This window comes from Thunnus maccoyii, chromosome 22 (genome assembly GCF_910596095.1).
Source record: "Thunnus maccoyii chromosome 22, fThuMac1.1, whole genome shotgun sequence".
Lineage (NCBI taxonomy): Eukaryota > Metazoa > Chordata > Actinopteri > Scombriformes > Scombridae > Thunnus > Thunnus maccoyii.
In genome coordinates this window covers 26,476,110-26,496,396 of record NC_056554.1, presented here as the reverse complement: position 1 = coordinate 26,496,396, position 20,287 = coordinate 26,476,110, and the positions used below count along the sequence as shown (strand labels likewise).

Genomic DNA, 20,287 nt, shown 5'->3' with positions numbered 1-20,287 from the left:
ATGTAACTAATATCAATAATCTTAATAACGTCAGAGATACTGAATAATCTTGCCATGTTATTTTCTTCCTTTTAAAATCAACAATAAACAGCACTGCTCCATGTATCACTGACGGTGGAATAAAAGTTACCGTTATATATAATATTATATTATTACTTGTGAAGTTAGTAGCAACGGCTAAGCTACTCCTCGGCTTAGACTTTGGCTTTGATAAGTATTTGGCTTTAGCACCTATTTAAATATTAACAGGCTTATTATCACACTTGCTACAGTACTACTAGACATATATGCCACCTGTATTTTCATAGCGGAAATATTACTTCCCCTTATTGAATCTAACTTACTCTCAGGCAGCAGACACTCTGAATTCCTGCATATTGGTCAGCTGGCCCAGTTGCTACTGTGTTGCCTTGGCAATGCCTGTCCATGAATTTGGGGGGCGGAGCCTCTGAAGGAGAATGAAGGGAGGGGTGTATTTGTTTAGGTGTTCAGCTCAAATATCAGCAACCTAGTAATGGGCGGACCAATTCTTTTCACAGTATATAAATATTAATATAATATTAATTTAAATGCATTGATTTAGCATCCCACTTGTATGTAGGTAGGCTATATAAGCTCAATACGAAATGTGATGTGACACTGACCAACGATCTGTTGGTCTTTTTGAGGGGCAGGTAGCAGACCTCCTAGTCCGAGAGAGCAGCAGTTTGTTCAGTTTAACCTGCCGTCTGTCTTGACTCGAGTCCGATTAGATCACTTCTTGTTCACTCATACGTCCTAGTTCGAGAGAACAGTTCATTTGATCTTGTTCAGTGAGCAGCTGCCAGGTTGTCTTGACTCGAGTCACTCACTGACGTTCTCATTTTAGACAATGAGGTGCTCATTCATGTTTTGAGCGGCTGTACTACTGTAGCAGGCAGGCAGTGTGAGCAGCACCCTATGATAACAGTGAGTGGGTGTGGGCAGTATGAGTGGGAAAAGTCCGGGATTCATGAGCACTCGGTATGTTTGACGGGCTGACCCGGTACATACTGGACAGTAAAAAGATTTGTTTAAAAAGATTAGTTTGTTAATTTTTGCCCATCACTACAACAACCTTTTTCCAGCATCACTGACTCTACTGTTAAGGCCTGTTGACAGATTTGTAACATGAAGCTGTTTCAGTTTAACACAATGCAGTCAGGTTAACTATGGATTTCTGTTAGCTTACAGACCACTAGCTAACATAATAATATTAGCACAACGCACTTCTGAGCAGCCAGAGATCGATGTGAATAATTTAACTACAAAAACTAGCTTGGTGTAATGTCTAGTGTTAGTCAGGACTGAGTGTTTTAATGCTGAAGACACTGATCAGCTGCTGATGTCGGTGCCCCCTGCTGCTGCTGCTGCTGCTGCTGCTGCTGCTCCGGACTGATGGCTAACGTTAACGTTACTCCTCACCACACTGCAAGAAGTGCACTGTCCACACTGCAAAAGATATCTGTTGAACAGACGTCTTTGGGGCTTTCCATATCTTCCAGTGCCGATTTATGAGTATATCTGAATATTCGAGTTTGTTGCTCCTTTATTTCAGAGTACTCTGGGGCAGCTGTGGCTCAGGAGGTAGAGCGAGTCGTCCACTAATCGGAAGATTGGTGGTTCGATTCCCGGCTCCTCCAGTCCGCATGTCGATGTTTCCTTTGGCAAGATACTTAACCCCAAATTGCTCCTGATGGCTGAACCATCAGTGTGTGAATGATTAGATTTCTTCTGATGGGCAGGTTGGGGCCTTGGATGGTAGCCCCTGTACCATTCAGTGTATGAATGTGTGTGAATGGGTGAATGTGATTCATAGTGTAAAAAGCGCTTTGAGTGGTCTGAAGACTAGAAAGGCGCTTTACAAGTACAGTCCATTTACTATTTACTATTTAATTGTTAGCTGGTGAAGTTAGCAAGCTGTAGGATGTCAGAGAGTCCATCTATGATACCGTCTGGCAACTGTACACCGAGCAACCACAGACAAGAATAAGAGCACTCTTAAAAAGAGAATCCTTTAAAGTAAAAAAAGATAATGTAGTAATCCAAAGAGCTGTTAAATCCCAAACCGGCTGCAGTGCAGTAAGTTACTTTGGCGCCCAGACTGACGCAGTGACGCTGTTCAAATTTGAGCTCACGTGATGCATTTCTTTGGCTCAGCCAATCAGCTCACAACTTCACAGCCTGTCATGACCTGATAAACACTGAGACAAAACTGAAAGTAACAGCCTGCAGAAGCATGAAGAAACATATGAAGGACTGAAACTGTCAAAATCAAAAATAAATAAAGAAATAAAGAAATGGCTCAATAAATAAATAAATGAAATAATATAGAATATAGAAGAATATAGAAATAAAAGGCTCAGTTATCAAAGAAATGTGCAGGTTAATATAAAAATAAATAAATCAAATGTATTTATTTATTTGACAAATTACTTATTTTCATATTTATTTATCTTCATATTTAATTATTTCCTGATTTATTCTTTCCTATTTACATATATTTTTGTTTTTATTTTTATTTTATTCTGTATTTATTTATTTCTCCACTCATATCTATAATTAGGAGGCGTGCGTTGATGGTGTCACTTAACAGCCATCGGTTAATCTATATGAGAGTTCACAGATCGATTGTACTTGAAACGAACCCACTGCAGCCTTCAGCCGCAGTGGCCAATCACAGCCGAAGATCAGACTGATCAGAGCTGTAAACTCTGCCATGAGGGACGACAAAGACGTTACCAGGATGAGGGGAGGACATTTCTCTTCGTTTGATAACATTAAAAGTAAAGTTAGACTTTGCTGTCGGCTTCCCGACTCATTTTAAAAAGACGAGAGAAAGAGAGAGAGAGAGCAGCTGTGGTCGAGCGAGCTGGAGAGTGAATGAAGAGAGGGAGCGTTAGCAGGGAGAAAGACAATGAATCAGATCAATAAAACATTATTTTCTGATTGTTTTACAGCGGTCACGTTCTCGAACACAAATAAACACGCCCACACCCCCACACCTGCGCTCAACCCTGTGGCGGTGGGCCACACTGCCTGGTTTGGTCTGAATACGGCCTTACTCCCATGGATGTATTATGAGACCTACAAATATAGAAACTATAGATAAGAGCACTTATAATACATCCATGCTAACTCCTGGCTAATCCAAAATGGGCATGGAGGTGGAGCTGATGTGGGCTGAATGAAGCCTAGTTCCTGAAACACGCCCACCTAGCTCAAAGCTGCCAAGCTAGCTAAGGCTAACAAGCTAGGCTATGTGGGTAAGTCTGTGGTCTTGCTCCTGGTTGGCACTGTTACAGTTTACGCTCCGAGTTAAATTAACCTTGAACTATACAACAAAACTTGAAATAATGATGTATGTTATTGAGATTATACTACACAACCTTAAAATGTTTCAATGTTTCTTAAATATAAAATTGTGTTCATTTGCAACGCTAGATACCGTGAATCAACGTAATGTTTAATGTTACTTAATACATATCTAAAGAACAATTTGAAGCAAATCAATTAATCTGAATTTGGATTTCCTCACAACTTAAGTTAAGAGTTGTTTATTTGGATGTCAGTTGATTATACTTTTAATAAGTTAACATTATAAGCTAAGCATGTAACAGTAGCCATTTAGTATCTTTACCAATATTTTACTGATACTGGCTTGCATAGCCATAATTATTATTGCTGTTTTTTTATCCTATGAAGGAATTACATCAAACAAAATCTGCAGTTTGATTCTCAGTGTGTATAAGGACTTACATTAAAGATTACAGTTCCCCACACTGCTATTGCAAACAGTGTGCATATTTATGGTTTTGACACTGATAGAAGTCCGCAGGGGACTGAAATGTATGTGTATTGTTAATTGTTATCAACAGTGCTGTGCCAGATTATCTGGAATATGACTGTTGAGAAAGAAAGGCTCTTTTAAATTTGTTTAAAAGATGTTTATTTCTTTCCGTACATCCGTCCTTGTTGAGGTCATGGCCACCTGTGATGCCTCCACCATGCCTGCTACACACAGCATCCACTGTAAGTACCAGTCTTGACTACTTGACTTTAGACAGCTGATGTTACATGTTACATGTCTGTCTTCAAAGGACAAAAAATATATTTAAAGACTATATTTGTTACGCCCCTGTTCCATTTTGTCCTACAGATGTGACATAATAGTACTGTCAACATAGGAAACTGAGCCACCCTTTTTAGTTCACTTTATATTTTCCATTACCTGAAGTAGGGCTGTCACAATATCAAATTTTCATCACACAGTTATCGTGCCCAAAAGAATTCATCATAATGACATAATCACAATATCTATAAAATAATTTAAAAAATAATAAAAATAATGCTATCAGTCAAATTCATCTTAAACTTTGTTTATTGTGTTTTGTCTCTTTATTGGCAAATGAATTAGCATACAAAAAGAACAATTACACTTGATGGACAGTGAAAAGGCAACCAGATGAACTGATAAACAAAACATCCACAAGGCCTAACATCTCTCATCAATACAATGTTCACTGAAACAAAATCACTTGTGAGATCACAGGCTGACATCTAACCACTCTGATATACTGCTCACTGACCACGTACTTACATATTATTCTCCTCTTTCCATTTTTCACATTCTCTGTCTACGGGAAATGTTTATCAAGCATGTTCAGTTCATCAGGTTTCAAGCTGGAGCGAAACACTGTCTGAATGTTCCCTGAAGAACTGAAAAGTCTTTCTGAGGGGACACTGGTGGCAGGAATACAAAGGACCGTCTGTGCCAGTTTTGTCAACCCATTGCAAAACTCTTTTTTTCTCCACTGACTCAAACAGCGTTAGCTGACCTGAATCCCTGTCTCTCTCTCGCTTCTTTGAAGCTGCCTAACAAATAACCAGGAGAGAGAAAATACTGTCCAACACCATGATAACTCGGCTTTAACAACACAACTAAAACCTCAATGTGACATCTCCCGTTTCAGGGCTAGCAAACTAACTGCAGCTTATTCTTTCTATCGTGGTGAAATCTGCAGGATGATGGAGGTGAAGGTGGGTGAACAGGTTGGTGGTATTGCTCCCTTTTGCATTAACTGTAGATCAGCTTTTCCTGCAGACTGGGGTGTCTACCAACACATTGTGCTTTTTACAGAATCCAGACACTGGTGAGACAACTTTTTTGGATGCAGGCGAAGTGTCTCACTCTCGTTTGTCATCTCCGACATGATTTTGCGCTGCAGTTGTGGCCTCACACTGTGGTAGTAGCTAGCTAGTTACTGCATCGTCTTCTTCTTCTTCTTTTTTCCGTTTTATTGCGGGTGGAAACCAGCGTTAAGGCACATTACCGCCACCTACTATGTTGGAGTGTGAAACAAAACGAAATGGAAATGATTTAAGAGGCACTGCGTTATTTACACAATATTATCTTATGTGTATTATTAACATGATATCAGTTCTTCATTTTTTGAATATCATGGTTATCGTCAATACTGGTATATTGCGACACCCCTAACGTGAAGCATTAATTATACTCATTTATTTTCCTCTCATATTCACAGTGTGGGTTACTGGTGAAGGCTATGTCCAGTGTGGTGCCCAGAGAGACACAGAGACTATGAGAAGAACGTGCCGGATGTCCCTTACATCAGACACGACTGTCCTGGGCTAAAGATGGAGATCAGTTCACACGAAGGGTAAATGACATGTTTTTAAGTAAATTAGCTAATTGCCATAAAAACCACCTCCAAGTCAGTGTCACTGCCTTTGAATTTGGCCTTTAGGACCCATTTTGTTAGGCCTAAACAGAGCCCTGACTGTCATCACTAATGCTGAGTTTATTTTTCAGTTTTAACTATTGTCCACCTTTTTGTGTTTAACTTCTTTCTGTTTAAACATTTATTTTAGAGTAAACCTATGATAACTTCTAGTTTACATTTCAATAAATTCTATTTATATTTGCATTGCTTTTGTCTTTAATACTGACTGAAAATGTGAGATTTCACATTCAAATCTGACTATTGATTGAAAGGACAAGCGAATCATACAATACAGATAAAACATTTAGCATTAATGCTCAACTCTTTTGCTGAATTGCGCCACAAAACGTTTCAGTCTTCCGACCTTTCTCAAGACATTGTCTTGAAATGTCTTGAGAAAGGTCAGAAGACTGAAACGTTGAGAAATAATTATGTGGATTCCATTTCTGTGTGTTAGGGTGTATTTTCACTTTCTGCTTTAAGATAACTACCGGGAGTCTTACGCCCAGCAGCAGAGCCTGAGAAGGTTTTGGAGAGTGCCTTTTGTTTGCTGCTCTGATAGAAGTCTAGTTTAAACATAGAAGAATGTGACACACAAACCAGCCAGTGGGTCAGCTGCTGAATAAAAGGGATCAAAGAAAGCATCATTTATTTGTGGCAGATATCGTGCGGTTTATATAACGATGAAAAGAAACAATCAGCTGCTCAAATGCACCTACAGCATAGGTGTGTTTGATCTGCTGATTGTGTGTATGGTTGTTTTTTTGGCCTCACTATATAAACCTCACAACGCCTGTGCAATACCCACAAGACCTTCTCAGAGGTTGTAACGTTGCAGATAAATGATAATAACCTCCTGCGGGGCTGAAATCTATTCAGTGTGCAGGTAATTCTTTGTTTACCCTTGGACATTGGGCATTTTTCAATATTTTCTTCGATATCTTTGATATCTTGTAGAAACATAAACAAGTTATTGATTTAATGAAACAGGTGATGTTGTTCTGGCTGTTCTTCTTTGCCCTTGGAGAAGGAGGAAATGGTGGCACAGCGGTGTCCTTCAGACATGTCCCTCTCTGATAAAAATCACAAGAAACATAAAAATATGACATTATTGCAGAGTAATTGACTGTTATTCATAAAAGAGGTTTGTGTGTTTAAGTTCTGTAGATATCCAACTTTGTATTTGAATGTGGTTTTAAATTTAACAGTGTACTACTAACTGGAGTATGAATGTACATTATGCAGTTCATCCACATTGAAATTATTGTTGCTATTAAAAGAATATTTAATTGTTCTTAAAGCTTACTGCCACCGTAGAATCATGTTGTGTTCGGCTTGCAGAATAATTTTCCCCACAGACTGTATGTGTGGAAACATGTAGTAATACTCACTATGATAAAGAGTCTTTGCATTAAATGCACTGAAAAGTGAAAATTGGCAAAAAAGTGTTGTCATGATGCTTGATTGGTGAAATCTTCATTTGGCCTTTTGCATCAGGGGAATACTAAACTACAGTGTGTGTTAGTAATTTCACCCTAACAGTGACAGCACAGAGCAAACTGTGCCCTAATCAAGTAGATAGTAATGTAATATGTAATGTATTGTAATTTAATGTAATGTATATTAATGTATTATGATCAATACTTTATCAATTTAAACCAATAAGTTGCTTGATTCTTTGTAAGGTCCTGTATGAAAATGTTTCTGTACCCTGGAGTCAAACTCTCACAGTGTTCACTGCACGGACTAGAAATCTTGTTTGGAGTCCAGTTTGGTCTTCTCATGTTGAACTTCCACTGGTCCCTCCTGTCACCTGATCATCAAGAGCAAAACCTAACACAGACAAATAGATATGTAAAGTAACATGTGTATTACCTACTTCACAGAGTTCTTTACATGCAAACAATACAACTTAAATTACTTCAATGTTTAACAGGTCATAATCAATTTATTTTAGCTAAACAGGTGGTGGACATCACATACCTCATTTCCTGTCTGCATTGTCTATTCTAGTGTAGTTACAGACCTATTTCCTTATTAAATTTTTATAGATTCTTCATTTGACAGTCACATGCAGTTTTTCATGCCATAAATCACTTATGTAACACACGATTGACATAAATTTAATAAGTTCTGTAAGTGTCAAGGACGACAATGTAAAAAAACAATAATGCAACGGACAAGCTTACTTTTCACTGAAGTCACTACATACACAATTAAAACAAATATTTTCAGTATAGTCTGTTATAGTAAATGTTACGCTACTTTGCACAATTCCTCCTGAAATGCAGGCGTAACGTTATGTCAACGTTCCTGTTTGTTTCTTTGACTCTTTATGTTCTTCAGGGTTTCCTGTGTTACACTTCTGTTGTCAAGTCCTTCAGGGGCCTGTTTCAGAAAACAGCTTTAGTGAAAACTCTGAGAAGAGTTTGGCTCCAAAACTGAAAGATGCAGACTTTGCTGGGTAGACGGTGCTCCAGTGCAGGTCAGAGGGCCCAGGTGACTCCTTTGTGCAGTCAATACAGAGTTAGCGGCAAGCTAACTCTGCTTCTTGGCTCCTATACTTAGGAGTTGAGTCTTAGGCAGGCTCTCACATCTTCTGCCGTAAGGAAAAGAGTTCTGTGTGTGTCTGCTATGAGCAGGTTTCACAAGAGAGCAGAGAGCTGAGCAGCAGAGCTGTCTCAGCAGAGGCCTTGAGGGGAAAAGAGAGTGAGCAGAGGGGGATCTCCAGTTGGGTTAACCTGAGTCCATGGGCGGGGTTTCACACTTAGGTGCAAACAACCAAGGACATTAGCGTTACATTAAAGTTACATTGCCCATATGACAAGTTTAATGTTAACATTGCACAGCGTTAGCTAACTAATGTGGTGGACCTTCATTTTCCAGCCTCACACAGATGCCTTTTGGTCAAAAGTATTACCACCCTAAATTCTAACACTTCTCTGTTACGTTTTGACTTCAGTGCTGCTGGTTTAATAACCGTAATGTCTTGCTCCAAGGCTAACTCAAGGCTAATTCATTAGCTGGCTAGTTAGCTAGTGAACAAGCTAAGCTAACAAGCCAGGTATGATGACTGCAGACACTGATACCTGCTAATTAGTGCTAACATAAATAAAATAATACTAGAATTTCACTCATCGAGGAAAACTGGAACACAGACATTTAGGATGGTCTGTCAGTAGGATCCACCGTAGAGCAAGCCATATTATTTGTCTGATGTCTTATTTGTTTGCATGGAAAATTCTCCAAAAGCCACAAACACGGCTGAGAGGTCAGGTTCAGTGACTCAAACATGGACTCAAATTAGCCGAGGTGACGTCTAGCAGACAGCTAGCGGCTAGTTAGCCACCGCTGACAGCACCACCTGTCACCCAAAGCGGCCATTCCCTTAATTATGCAAAACTTTTAGCCTTAATCAAATTTAAACGGGTGAGTTATATAAAACTTTCACCCCCATACAGTTGTCATGAACACGTAAATTAGCTACAGAGACCAAAACCGTTTTTTGTACCAGGCTGTAAACATGTTTATTTCTGCTGTAAAGTTGGGCATTTTAACATGGGGGTCTATGGAGATTGACTCGCTTTTGGAGCCTCAAGTGGCCGTTCAAGGAACTGCAGTTTTTGGCTTCATTTTTCAGCCCCGGAGGTTGCCCATACATCCATGAGTTTGCTGCTTGGTCACAGTATCAAGTTCTTTGACAGTACTGTGGTTTGTTGGTTTGATTGCTAATGACTGAATAGTCAAGGCCTCATTATCATTTGGGTGAAGAAATACAGGAATAAATAAATGATTAAATATGAAAATAAATGAATACAAAAATAAGTAATTTGTCAAATAAATAAATAAATAAATGTTATTTATTTATTTTTATATTTCTGTACATATTTATTTAAATGTAAATACATGAGGAACTGTATAACTTTGATAGTTGTGTGATTATTTACGAAAGAGATACCAAACTTTGATTTTATTGTGTTTTTACTACGTGACCTTACTGCCCTTTAGTGACAAGAGTTAAATTCCTTTATGTTAAGAGTTCATGAATGTTTGGTAACCGTGTATTTGGATTTTAAATCAGTGTTTAACTTTTCATCTATTAACCTTATAGACGATCATATTTTAGTAATTAAATTATATAAAGTAGTTGTATTGAAAGAGTGAATTTTCTGAAGTAAAATGAATGTCAAAATATAATATTTGAAGAGTTTCAGGTTGAAGTTTTCTTGTATTATTAAACAATAATCATATTGAATGTTTTTATATTATGAAGTAAATTGTGTTGAATTTATATCGGAATATGTTTCTGAACGTAATCTCATCACATAAATGTTTCTTAACTTTATTTCAGTGTAAATAGTTTGAGAGAGTTGAACTAATGAAGGTCGTATGTTTAGACATCATGAAGTGTTAATATGAAGGTTAATGTTTGTTATTAGAAGAATTGACTTATTTTGAAATGTATGTAAACTGCTTAACTGTTGTCTTGAATGTATTTTTTATATTTTATATATATATATATATATATATAGATATAGATATATATAAATGTGATACAAGGTGACATGCCTGCCTTTCCTTAGCAAATAAAAGTCTCCAAGAGGCATTGCCTCCCTGAGCTGGCCTGCAGAACTCAAGGAAAATTATTAAGATGTCTCCTTTTATTTGTTTTTCAACCAAATATGCATATTTAATCTTTAATCTTTGACTGAAACATGTTAGTTTGTTTTGGTTTTATTTGTAACATTAAGTCTCATGTTGCCATGTACAGTATTTTATTTTTGAAGTAAACACCACTGAAGATTTGAATGTAGTCAGATTAAACTTTATTTGGCATTAAACTCAGATCACTACAAGCCATCCAAAGCTTGAACCTCAACTCAAACTCCCGAAGAAGAAAACAATGTTCTAACTGGATCTCTGTCTGCTTTCTGAGAGCAGTTCAGTAAAGAACTGACAGACTCATTCAGAGCAGCCTGAAACAGCTCGACTCCCTCCCACCCACCAGGACTCATCTGTAACACGGACCACACTAATAACTTCACTCTCTACGGTGTAGTGTCCCCAGAATCACTTCACACATCAGTGGTCTGCTGCTGGTTATACTGCAACACTTAGTTTGGGGAAAAAGGTTTAAGGTTACTGAATATTGTTTGAAGCATCTCTTTCAGTGTTGTACGTTGTAGACGGTCCCTGTGCACTCATCTCACACAGAGAACAATGTTATCTGTTCAGCTCAGACAAAGGACTTGGTTTGGTTAAGTTAAGGTTGTAGCTCATTGTCTACCTGACTACAGTAGGAAAGAGGCCTCGTTTATGTTTTAACAATGTTTAACTTATGAGTTATTGACGTGTTCATCACTCTTAAGCGTCCTCTGGAAATACGTCTGTTGTATTGTGGTATTTGCAGCGTGTTTCCTAAATGCTTCACATGTTTTCTTAATTGTCTTTTGTTTTGTCTATTTGAATGTGTTTTCTTCAGTTGCAGCACGTTTGTCCTTGTTGTCCACCGTACTTCTGCCATCTAGTGGATCTCTTTGTTTTTGTGTTTAACAGTTTCTTCCCAGTTGAGCAGTGAAATAAGTTATTGTTATTATCATTTAAATATGACCACATGGCCTTAGTGTGGTACGTTCTAAAAAATATGGCAGTTATATCACACTTAGATGCCATGTAGCTGATCTTTATAAAGAAGAAAATGAAAAAATGAAGAAATTAAAAATGTAAATGGAAGCTGTCAGAACATAAAACCAACAATCTGTTGATCTTTACAAATTAAGACTCAATAGTCTAACAATAGCAGAGCTGAAAAAATGTTTAACTCGAAAATCAAATTGAATCGTTGATTTGGAGAATCGTGACGCTGCATTTGTAGACTCAGTGTTCTCTGTGAGAGATCAACTCAGTAGAATAAAGAGTCTCACTGGTTATATCCTTAAAGCCAAACAGAAAGATCTAACAGCTATAAGTTGTTTATCTGTGGAAGCACTGACTCTGTGTTTGATTGTTTTGTCTTTGCAAACAAACACTTTGGTCTTTAAACAGTCTAACATCCACCTGTACTGCTGTGTGTAATGTTGTATTGTTTAGTGTTCTGTCACTGTGTGGATGTTTTCAATGTGATTAACAGGAAACAGCTGAGCTGAATCTGGTTCAATGTTAACATTTATGTTTAATATTTTAACACTTAATATTTATTCTTTTATTTATGTTACTAGAACATTTCAGAACATTTTCCTCATCTATAGTTACTATAAAAGTCTTTAGTGATGCAGCAGACTGGCTGTGTGGAGATTTTCTTACCTTTAAACTAAAACTTGTGACTTTCTAAACCAACAAGTTAAAGTTTGATCACAAGTTAACATGTATTGATGTTCATGAATCATCAGTTTTACTCCTGCAGACAGTGAGATACTGTAACATGTGTCCTGTGACTGTGAGTTGGTTCTCCAGCAGCAGACGTTTGTGTGAACAGTCTGCCTGGTAACAGCTGATCAGCAGGTCATGTGATCAGCTCCTCTGGTTTTTAGAGCAGCTCTCAGTCAGACTGTGTCAGTGTTTGTCAAGAGAACAGAGCAACATGGCTTCATCCTTTCTGAGCTTCTCCCTCCTCTTCATCACTGTCTACACAGCAGGTAGGATCAATACACTGATCACTGATCAATACACTGTTAATACTTCATCACTGTCTACACAGCAGGTAGGATCAATACACTGATCACTGATCAATACACTGATCAATACACTGTTAATACTTCATCACTGTCTACACAGCAGGTAGGATCAATACACTGATCACTGATCAATACACTGATCACTGATCAATACACTGATCACTGATCAATACACTGTCAGCTGAAGGTTCAATTCTCTGATTCAGAAACTGATTGTTTTTATCTTCAGATGGATTTATGGAGTATTGGGTGAATCGCTGTGAGTTTAACTCCACTGAGCTGAAGGACATCCGGTACATCGCGTCTATGTATTACAACAAGTTGGAGCTCGCCAGGTTTGACAGCAGTGTCGACAGGTATGTTGGATACACTGAGTACGGTGTGAAGCAGGCAGAACACTGGAACAACGGTCCAGAGCTGACCAGGAGGAGAGGTGACAGGGAGAGATACTGCCTACACAACATTGAGCTCTGGTACCACTATTTCCTGACTAAATCAGGTGAGTTTGTGTTTGATCACATTAAACCTCGTTAACAAACTGAATCATTAACTGCTGATTGATTGACATCATGACTCATATTTACTGTTTATCAATAAAGTTTAAACTGATAAATTAATGATCAGATCAGTTTTAAAGGTTTGTTTTATTTTGTATTCATAGTTTCTGTTTCTGTCATCAAATGAAAATGACGTCGTTATTAAAAACTTGTCAGCTGATTAATCTGAATGAAAACAAGTTTAATCTGCCTGATATTAAGATTATATTAACAGACACACGTTTGTTTCCTAAAATACATCAGACTAGAGACTCCATCTGGTGGTGAAACACTGCAACTACTGCAGTACTACTACTACTGCAATACTACTACTGCAACTACTGCAGTACTACTACAATACTACTACTACTGCAATACTACTACTGCAACTACTGCTACTACTGCAATACTACTGCAATACTACTACTGCAACTACTGCAGTACTACTACAATACTACTACTACTGCAATACTACTACTGCAACTACTGCTACTACTGCAATACTACTGCAATACTACTACTGCAACTACTGCAGTACTACTACAATACTACTACTACTGCAATACTACTACTGCAACTACTGCTACTACTGCAATACTACTGCAATACTACTACTGCAACTACTGCTACTACTGCAATACTACTACAATACTACTACTGCAATACTACTACTGCAACTACTGCTACTACTGCAATACTACTGCAATACTACTACTGCAACTACTGCTACTACTGCAATACTACCACAATACTAATACTGCAATACTACTACTACTACTGCAATACTACTACTACAATACTACTACTACTACTACAATACTACTACTACAATACTACTACTACTACTGCAATACTACTACTACTGCAATACTACTACTACAATACTACTACTACTACTGCAATACTACTACTACTACTGCAATACTACTACTACTGCAATACTACTACTACAATACTACTGCAGTACTACTACAATACTACTACTGCAACTACTGCAGTACTACTACAATACTACTACTACTGCAACTACTGCAGTACTACTACAATACTACTACTACTGCAATACTACTACTACAATACTACTGCAGTACTACTACAATACTACTGCAATACTACTATTACCACTACAATACTACTACTACCACTGCAATACTACTACTGCAATACTACTACTACCACTGCAATACTACTACTGCAATACTACTACTACTGCACTACTACTACTACTGCAACTACTGCACTACTACTACAATACTACTGCAATACTACTACTGCAACTACTGCAGTACTACTACAATACTACTGCAATACTACTACTGCAACTACTGCAATACTACTACAATATTACTACTACTGCAATACTACTATTACTGCAATACTACTACTGCTACTACTACTGCAATACTACTACTGCAATACTACTACTACTGCAATACTACTACTACTGCAATACTACTATTACTACTACTACTGCAATACTACTACTGCAATACTACTATTACTACTACTGCAATACTACTACTACTACTACAATACTACTACTGCAATACTACTACTGCAATACTATTACTACTACTACTGCAATACTACTACTGCAATACTACTACTACTGCAATACTACTATTACTACTACTGCAATACTACTACTACTGCAATACTACTATTACTACTACTACTGCAATACTACTACTGCAATACTATTACTACTACTACTGCAATACTACTACTGCAATACTACTACTGCAATACTACTATTACTACTACTACTACTACAATACTACTACTGCAATACTACTACTACTGCAATACTACTATTACTACTACTACTACTACAATACTACTACTGCAATACTACTATTACTACTACTACTACTGCAATACTACTACTACTGCAATACTACTATTACTACTACTACTGCAATACTACTACTGCAATACTACTATTACTACTGCAATACTACTACTACTGCAATACTACTATTACTACTACTACTGCAATACTACTACTGCAATACTACTACTACTGCAATACTACTACTGCAATACTATTACTACTACTACTGCAATACTATTACTACTACTACTGCAATACTACTACTGCAATACTACTACTACTGCAATACTACTATTACTACTACTACTGCAATACTACTACTGCAATACTACTATTACTACTACTACTGCAATACTACTACTGCAATACTACTATTACTACTACTACTACTACAATACTACTACTGCAATACTACTACTGCAATACTACTACTACTACTACTGCAATACTACTACTACAATACTACTACTACTACTACTGCAATACTACTACAATACTACTGCAATACTACTACTACTACTGCAATACTGCTATATCTACTACTGCTACCACTACTGCTACTACTGCATATACTTACTTTACTTTACTGCAGTAAAGTAAGTATATAAGTATATAAGTATATGCAGCATATTAGTATATGCAGCATATTAGTATATGTAGTATATAAGTATATAAGTATATGTTGTATATAAGTATTTAAGTATATGTAGTATATAAGTATATAAGTATTTAGGTATATAAGTATATTAAGTATATGTAGTATATAAGTATTTAAGTATATGTAGTATATAAATATGTAAGTATATAAGTATATAAGTATATGTAGTATATAAGTATGTAAGTATATGAGTATATAAGTATATAAGTATATGTAGTATATAAGTATATAACTATTTAAGTATATGTAGTATATAAATATGTAAGTATATAAGTATATAAGTATATGTAGTATATAAGTATGTAAGTATATGAGTATATAAGTATATAAGTATATGTAGTATATAAGTATATACGTATTTAAGTATATGTAGTATATAAGTATATAAGTATTTAAGTATATAAGTATATGTAATATATATGTATATAAGCATATGTAGTATATAAGTATGTAAGTATATAAGTATATAAGTATATGTAGTATATAAGTATAAGTATATGTAGTATATAAGTATATAAGTATATAAGTATTTAAGTATATGTAGTATATAAGTATATAAGTATTTAAGTATATGTAGTATATAAGTATATAAGTATTTAAGTATATGTAGTATATAAGTATATGTAGTATATAAGTATGTAAGTATATAAGTATAAGTATATAAGTATATAAGTATATGTAGTATATAAATATATAAGTATATAAGTATTTAAGTATATGTAGTATATAAGTATTTAAGTATATGTAGTATATAAGTACATAAGTATATAAGTATTTAAGTATATGTAGTATATAAGTATGTAAGTATATAAATATATAAATATATAAGTATATAAGTATATAAGTATTTAAGTATTTGTAGTATATAAGTATATAAGTATATAAGTATTTGTAGTATATAAGTATATACTACTATAAGTATAAGTAAAGTACTAATCGATTAATTGACTAATGGTTGCAGCTCCAATGCCAACGTAGACCAGACTTATTTAAATCAACTTTATGAAACTGAATTTCCTGAAAGTAAACTTGATTTACTGAAGTTTGTTTTATAAAATACAACTGACACAGCTGACACCACTGCTATTAGTAATAATAATAATAATAATAATGATAATAATAATAATAATAATTACACAATATATGTGTGATGGGTCACAGCTGTATGTGATGAAATGCGGCTCCAAACTACTGTCGTTTCTACACACCACAGACGATGACCAGGTGGATGACCGGGTTTTATCCATCATCTCCTGCAGCACAGTTGAACGACGAGGAGAAATCAGCTCTGGTCTCAGGATTAATAACACATGAAACGAGTGCAGACTTACTAAATGTAGTTTAGCAAGTCTCTAAAATATCACTTTAGGGACTAATAAATCATAGTCTGTGCTCAGAACAGTTAGCATAAATCATAATAAGTACATTACATGGTAAAATGTAAAGTATAAACATTTGAAACATCATAAAATCATTAATTATCTCAGACCATGCAGGAGGACTCGTCTCACCACAGTGAAACCTCGTCAGTCTGTGTAGTTCCCACAACACCCGCTGCACCACTAGGTGGCAGTGTTGCACTATTTTTGCCATAATTTAACCAGGATTATTCTACTCTGGTACATATATATATATACAGTGGTAGATTAAAAAGAATTTGCTTTTAAACATTTATTATAAAAAAGTCATAGAACTGGCAAATATCATGACAGACTGGGCAGTTTGTCATTTGTCATGTCTTTCTAGCTTGCAGTTATTTGGGGTGGTGAGGCACTGATGTACAGCACTAGAACTGCACTAGCCAACTCTGACTATACACACATACAGCACAGGTTCCACTAGAGGACATCGGGCCCTCATGCCACCCTCATGGAGTCTGTTTCTGACAGTTTGGTCAGAAACATGCACACCAGTAGCCTGCTGGAGGTCGTTCTGTAGGACTCTAGCAGTGCTCCTCCTGTTCCTCCTCACACAAAGGAGCAGATACCGGTCCTGCTGCTGGGTTGATGCCCGTCTACGGGCCTGTCCAGCTCTCCCCGTGTAACAGCCGGTCTCCTGGTATCTCCTCTGTGCTCTTGAGACTGTGCTGAGAGACACAGCAAACCTTCCTGCGACCGCATGTATGGATGTGACATCCTGGAGGAGGTGGACTACCTGTGCAACCTGACTGGGCTGCAGGTACCGCCTGATGCTACCAGTAGTGATAAGGACACTAGACTAACAATAGTCTGTGGTCACCACATGTAAAACCAGTCCCTTTCAGGGGGTGGTCTTGCTTTTGCTTCTCCACTAAAGCAGGTGAAACTGATTCACAATAACTTGTGCTTTTGAGCAGAGTATATATATGTATACATATATATGTATGCGTGTGTGTGTGTGTGTGTATGTATATATTGTAACGTCCCTTGATAAGCAGACGATGAGACGTTAGCCGGTTTTTGCTGCAACTTTATTGTGCACAGTAACACAGGCTACTGTGGGCTGTAGGCAGCACCTAGATAAATAAAAACCCTGGTGTGAATTCTACACTAGCTTCTCACTTAGCCTCTCGTAACATAAACTAACTGCCGAGCGCCCACAACAGGAAGAAGAAAGAACAACCCCCTCCCCTAACTCTCAGCCAGTTACAGGTGTGCTACCTCCCGTTGATCACTACAGGTAGATCACATGACAGACAGGCTTCACAGCGTCTAAGCTGACAACATGTTCACTGACAGTCTGGAAATATCAGTACTACAACTCAGCAGACCATATCTGAACTAAACTAACATTCTCACAGTAACAATCATAACAGTGAAACACTAACATGAACACAGTCCGTTACTTTATATACATAATGTGACTGTGTTTCAGTGAAGCCTTACGTCGTCCTCCACTCGGTGGCGTCCTCTTCTGGTAACCATCCCTCCATGTTGGTCTGCAGCGTCTACGACTTCTACCCCAAACAGATCAGAGTCACATGGCTCAGAGACGGACAGGAAGTCTCCTCTGACGTCACTTCCACCGATGAGATGGCGGACACCGATTGGTACTACCAGATCCACTCCCACCTGGAGTACACGCCCAGGTGAGTCCGGCTGCGGGTGATCAGTAAAGGTGAGGCGGCTCCGTCAGGACGCTTCGCTGTCAGTCAGGTTGAGTTTGTGGCTGAACGTTGAGCAGAGTGATTTACTGAGAATGAAGGAAACTCAGCTCAGAATGTTGCTGCTGGAAGTTTGTCACAAACTCTGATGTTTGTTTGTGTTGAAGGTCTGGAGAGAAGATCTCCTGTATGGTGGAACACGCCAGCCTGCAAGAACCTCTGGTTACTGACTGGGGTAAAGACCTGTCTGTCTGCTCACCTGTCTGTCTGTCTGCTCACCTGTCTGTCTGTCTGCTCACCTGTCTGTCTGTCTGTCTGCTCACCTGTCTGTCTGTCTGTCTGCTCACCTGTCTGTCTGTCTCTCTACCTGTCTGTCTGCTCACCTGTCTGTCTGTCTGTCTGCTCACCTGTCTGTCTGCTCACCTGTCTGTCTGCTCACCTGTCTGTCTCTCTACCTGTCTGTGTGCTCACCTGTCTGTCTCTCTACCTGTCTGTGTGCTCACCTGTCTGTCTCTCTACCTGTCTGTCCTCAGATCCGTCCCTGCCTGAGTCAGAGAGAAACAAGATCGCCATCGGAGCGTCAGGACTGATCCTGGGTCTGATCTTATCTCTGGCTGGATTCATCTACTACAAGAGGAAGTCCCAAGGTCAGAGCAGGAAACCAGTCTGACCAGTCTGACACCAGTCTGACACCAGTCTGACCAGTCTGATACCAGTCTGACACCAGTCTGACACCAGTCTGACATCAGTCTGATACCAGTCTGATACCAGTCTGACACCAGTCTGACCAGTCTGACACCAGTCTGACATCAGTCTGATACCAGTCTGATACCAGTCTGACACCAGTCTGATACCAGTCTAAAACATGGTTCTGTTGTTGATCTTGTTCTCGTCTCTTCTTCTTTAACCCAGGACGGATTCTGGTCCCCTCTAACTGATCCTGATCCTGATCCTGTTCCTGGTCCTGGTCCTGGTCCTGGTCCTACTCCTGGTCCTGGTCCTACCCCTGGTCCTGGTCCTGGTCCTGCTCCTACCCCTGGTTCTAATTCTGGTCCCCTCTAACTGATCCTGCTCTTGGTCCTGGTCCTGGTCCTACTCCTGGTCCTGGTCCTGGTCCTGGTCCTACCCCTGGTCCTGGTCTTGCTCCTACCCCTGGTCCTGGTCCTGGTCCTACTCCTGGTCCTGGTCCTGGTCCTACCCCTGGTCCTGGTTCTGGTTCTGGTCCTGGTCCTGGTCCTTATCCTACTCCTGGTCCTGGTCCTGGCCCTGGTCCTACCCCTGGTCCTGGTCCTGGTCCTGGTCCTGGTCCTGGTTCTGGTCCTACTCCTGATCCTACCCCTGGTCCTGGTCCTGCTCCTACTCCTGGTCCTGCTCCTGGTTCTGCTCTTGGTCCTGGTCCTGGTCCTACTCCTGGTCCTACTCCTGGTCCTGGTCCTACCCCTGGTCCTGGTCCTGCTCCTACTCCTGGTCCTGCTCCTGGTTCTGCTCTTGGTCCTGGTCCTGGTCCTACTCCTGGTCCTGGTCCTGGTCCTGGTCCTGGTCCTACCCCTGGTTCTGGTCCTGGTCCTGGTCCTACTCCTGGTCCTACTCCTGGTCCTGGTCCTGGTCCTACCCCTGGTTCTGGTCCTGGTCCTGGTCCTGGTCCTGGTCCTGGTCCTGGTCCTACCCCTGGTTCTGGTCCTGGTCCTACTCCTGGTCCTACTCCTGGTCCTGGTCCTACTCCTGGTCCTGGTCCTGGTCC

At 38.7% G+C, this 20,287-nt stretch overlaps 1 protein-coding gene across 1 annotated transcript; it reads left to right on the top strand.

Moving 5' to 3' along the window:
• Window positions 1–12,265: 12,265 nt before the first annotated feature.
• LOC121889734 (H-2 class II histocompatibility antigen, E-S beta chain-like) lies at window positions 12,266–19,500 on the top strand. Its single transcript, XM_042401931.1, has 6 exons — window positions 12,266–12,397; window positions 12,666–12,935; window positions 18,318–18,531; window positions 18,714–18,781; window positions 19,080–19,193; window positions 19,459–19,500. Exons 1-6 carry the CDS (start codon window positions 12,343–12,345, stop codon window positions 19,482–19,484), a joined length of 747 nt encoding a protein of 248 aa, XP_042257865.1. The 5' UTR covers window positions 12,266–12,342; the 3' UTR covers window positions 19,485–19,500.
• The last annotated feature ends 787 nt before the right edge of the window (window positions 19,501–20,287 follow it).

What these genes read in the sequence shown, in the direction of transcription:
- LOC121889734 (XM_042401931.1), top strand. Translation starts at nt 12,343, where the DNA reads ATGGCTTCATCCTTTCTGAGCTTCTCCCTCCTCTTCATCACTGTCTAC. An exon ending in CATCACTGTCTACACAGCAG is followed by an intron (nt 12,398 to 12,665) that starts GTAGGATCAATA and finishes TTTTATCTTCAG; the next exon opens with ATGGATTTATGGAGTATTGG. An exon ending in CTATTTCCTGACTAAATCAG is followed by an intron (nt 12,936 to 18,317) that starts GTGAGTTTGTGT and finishes ACTGTGTTTCAG; the next exon opens with TGAAGCCTTACGTCGTCCTC.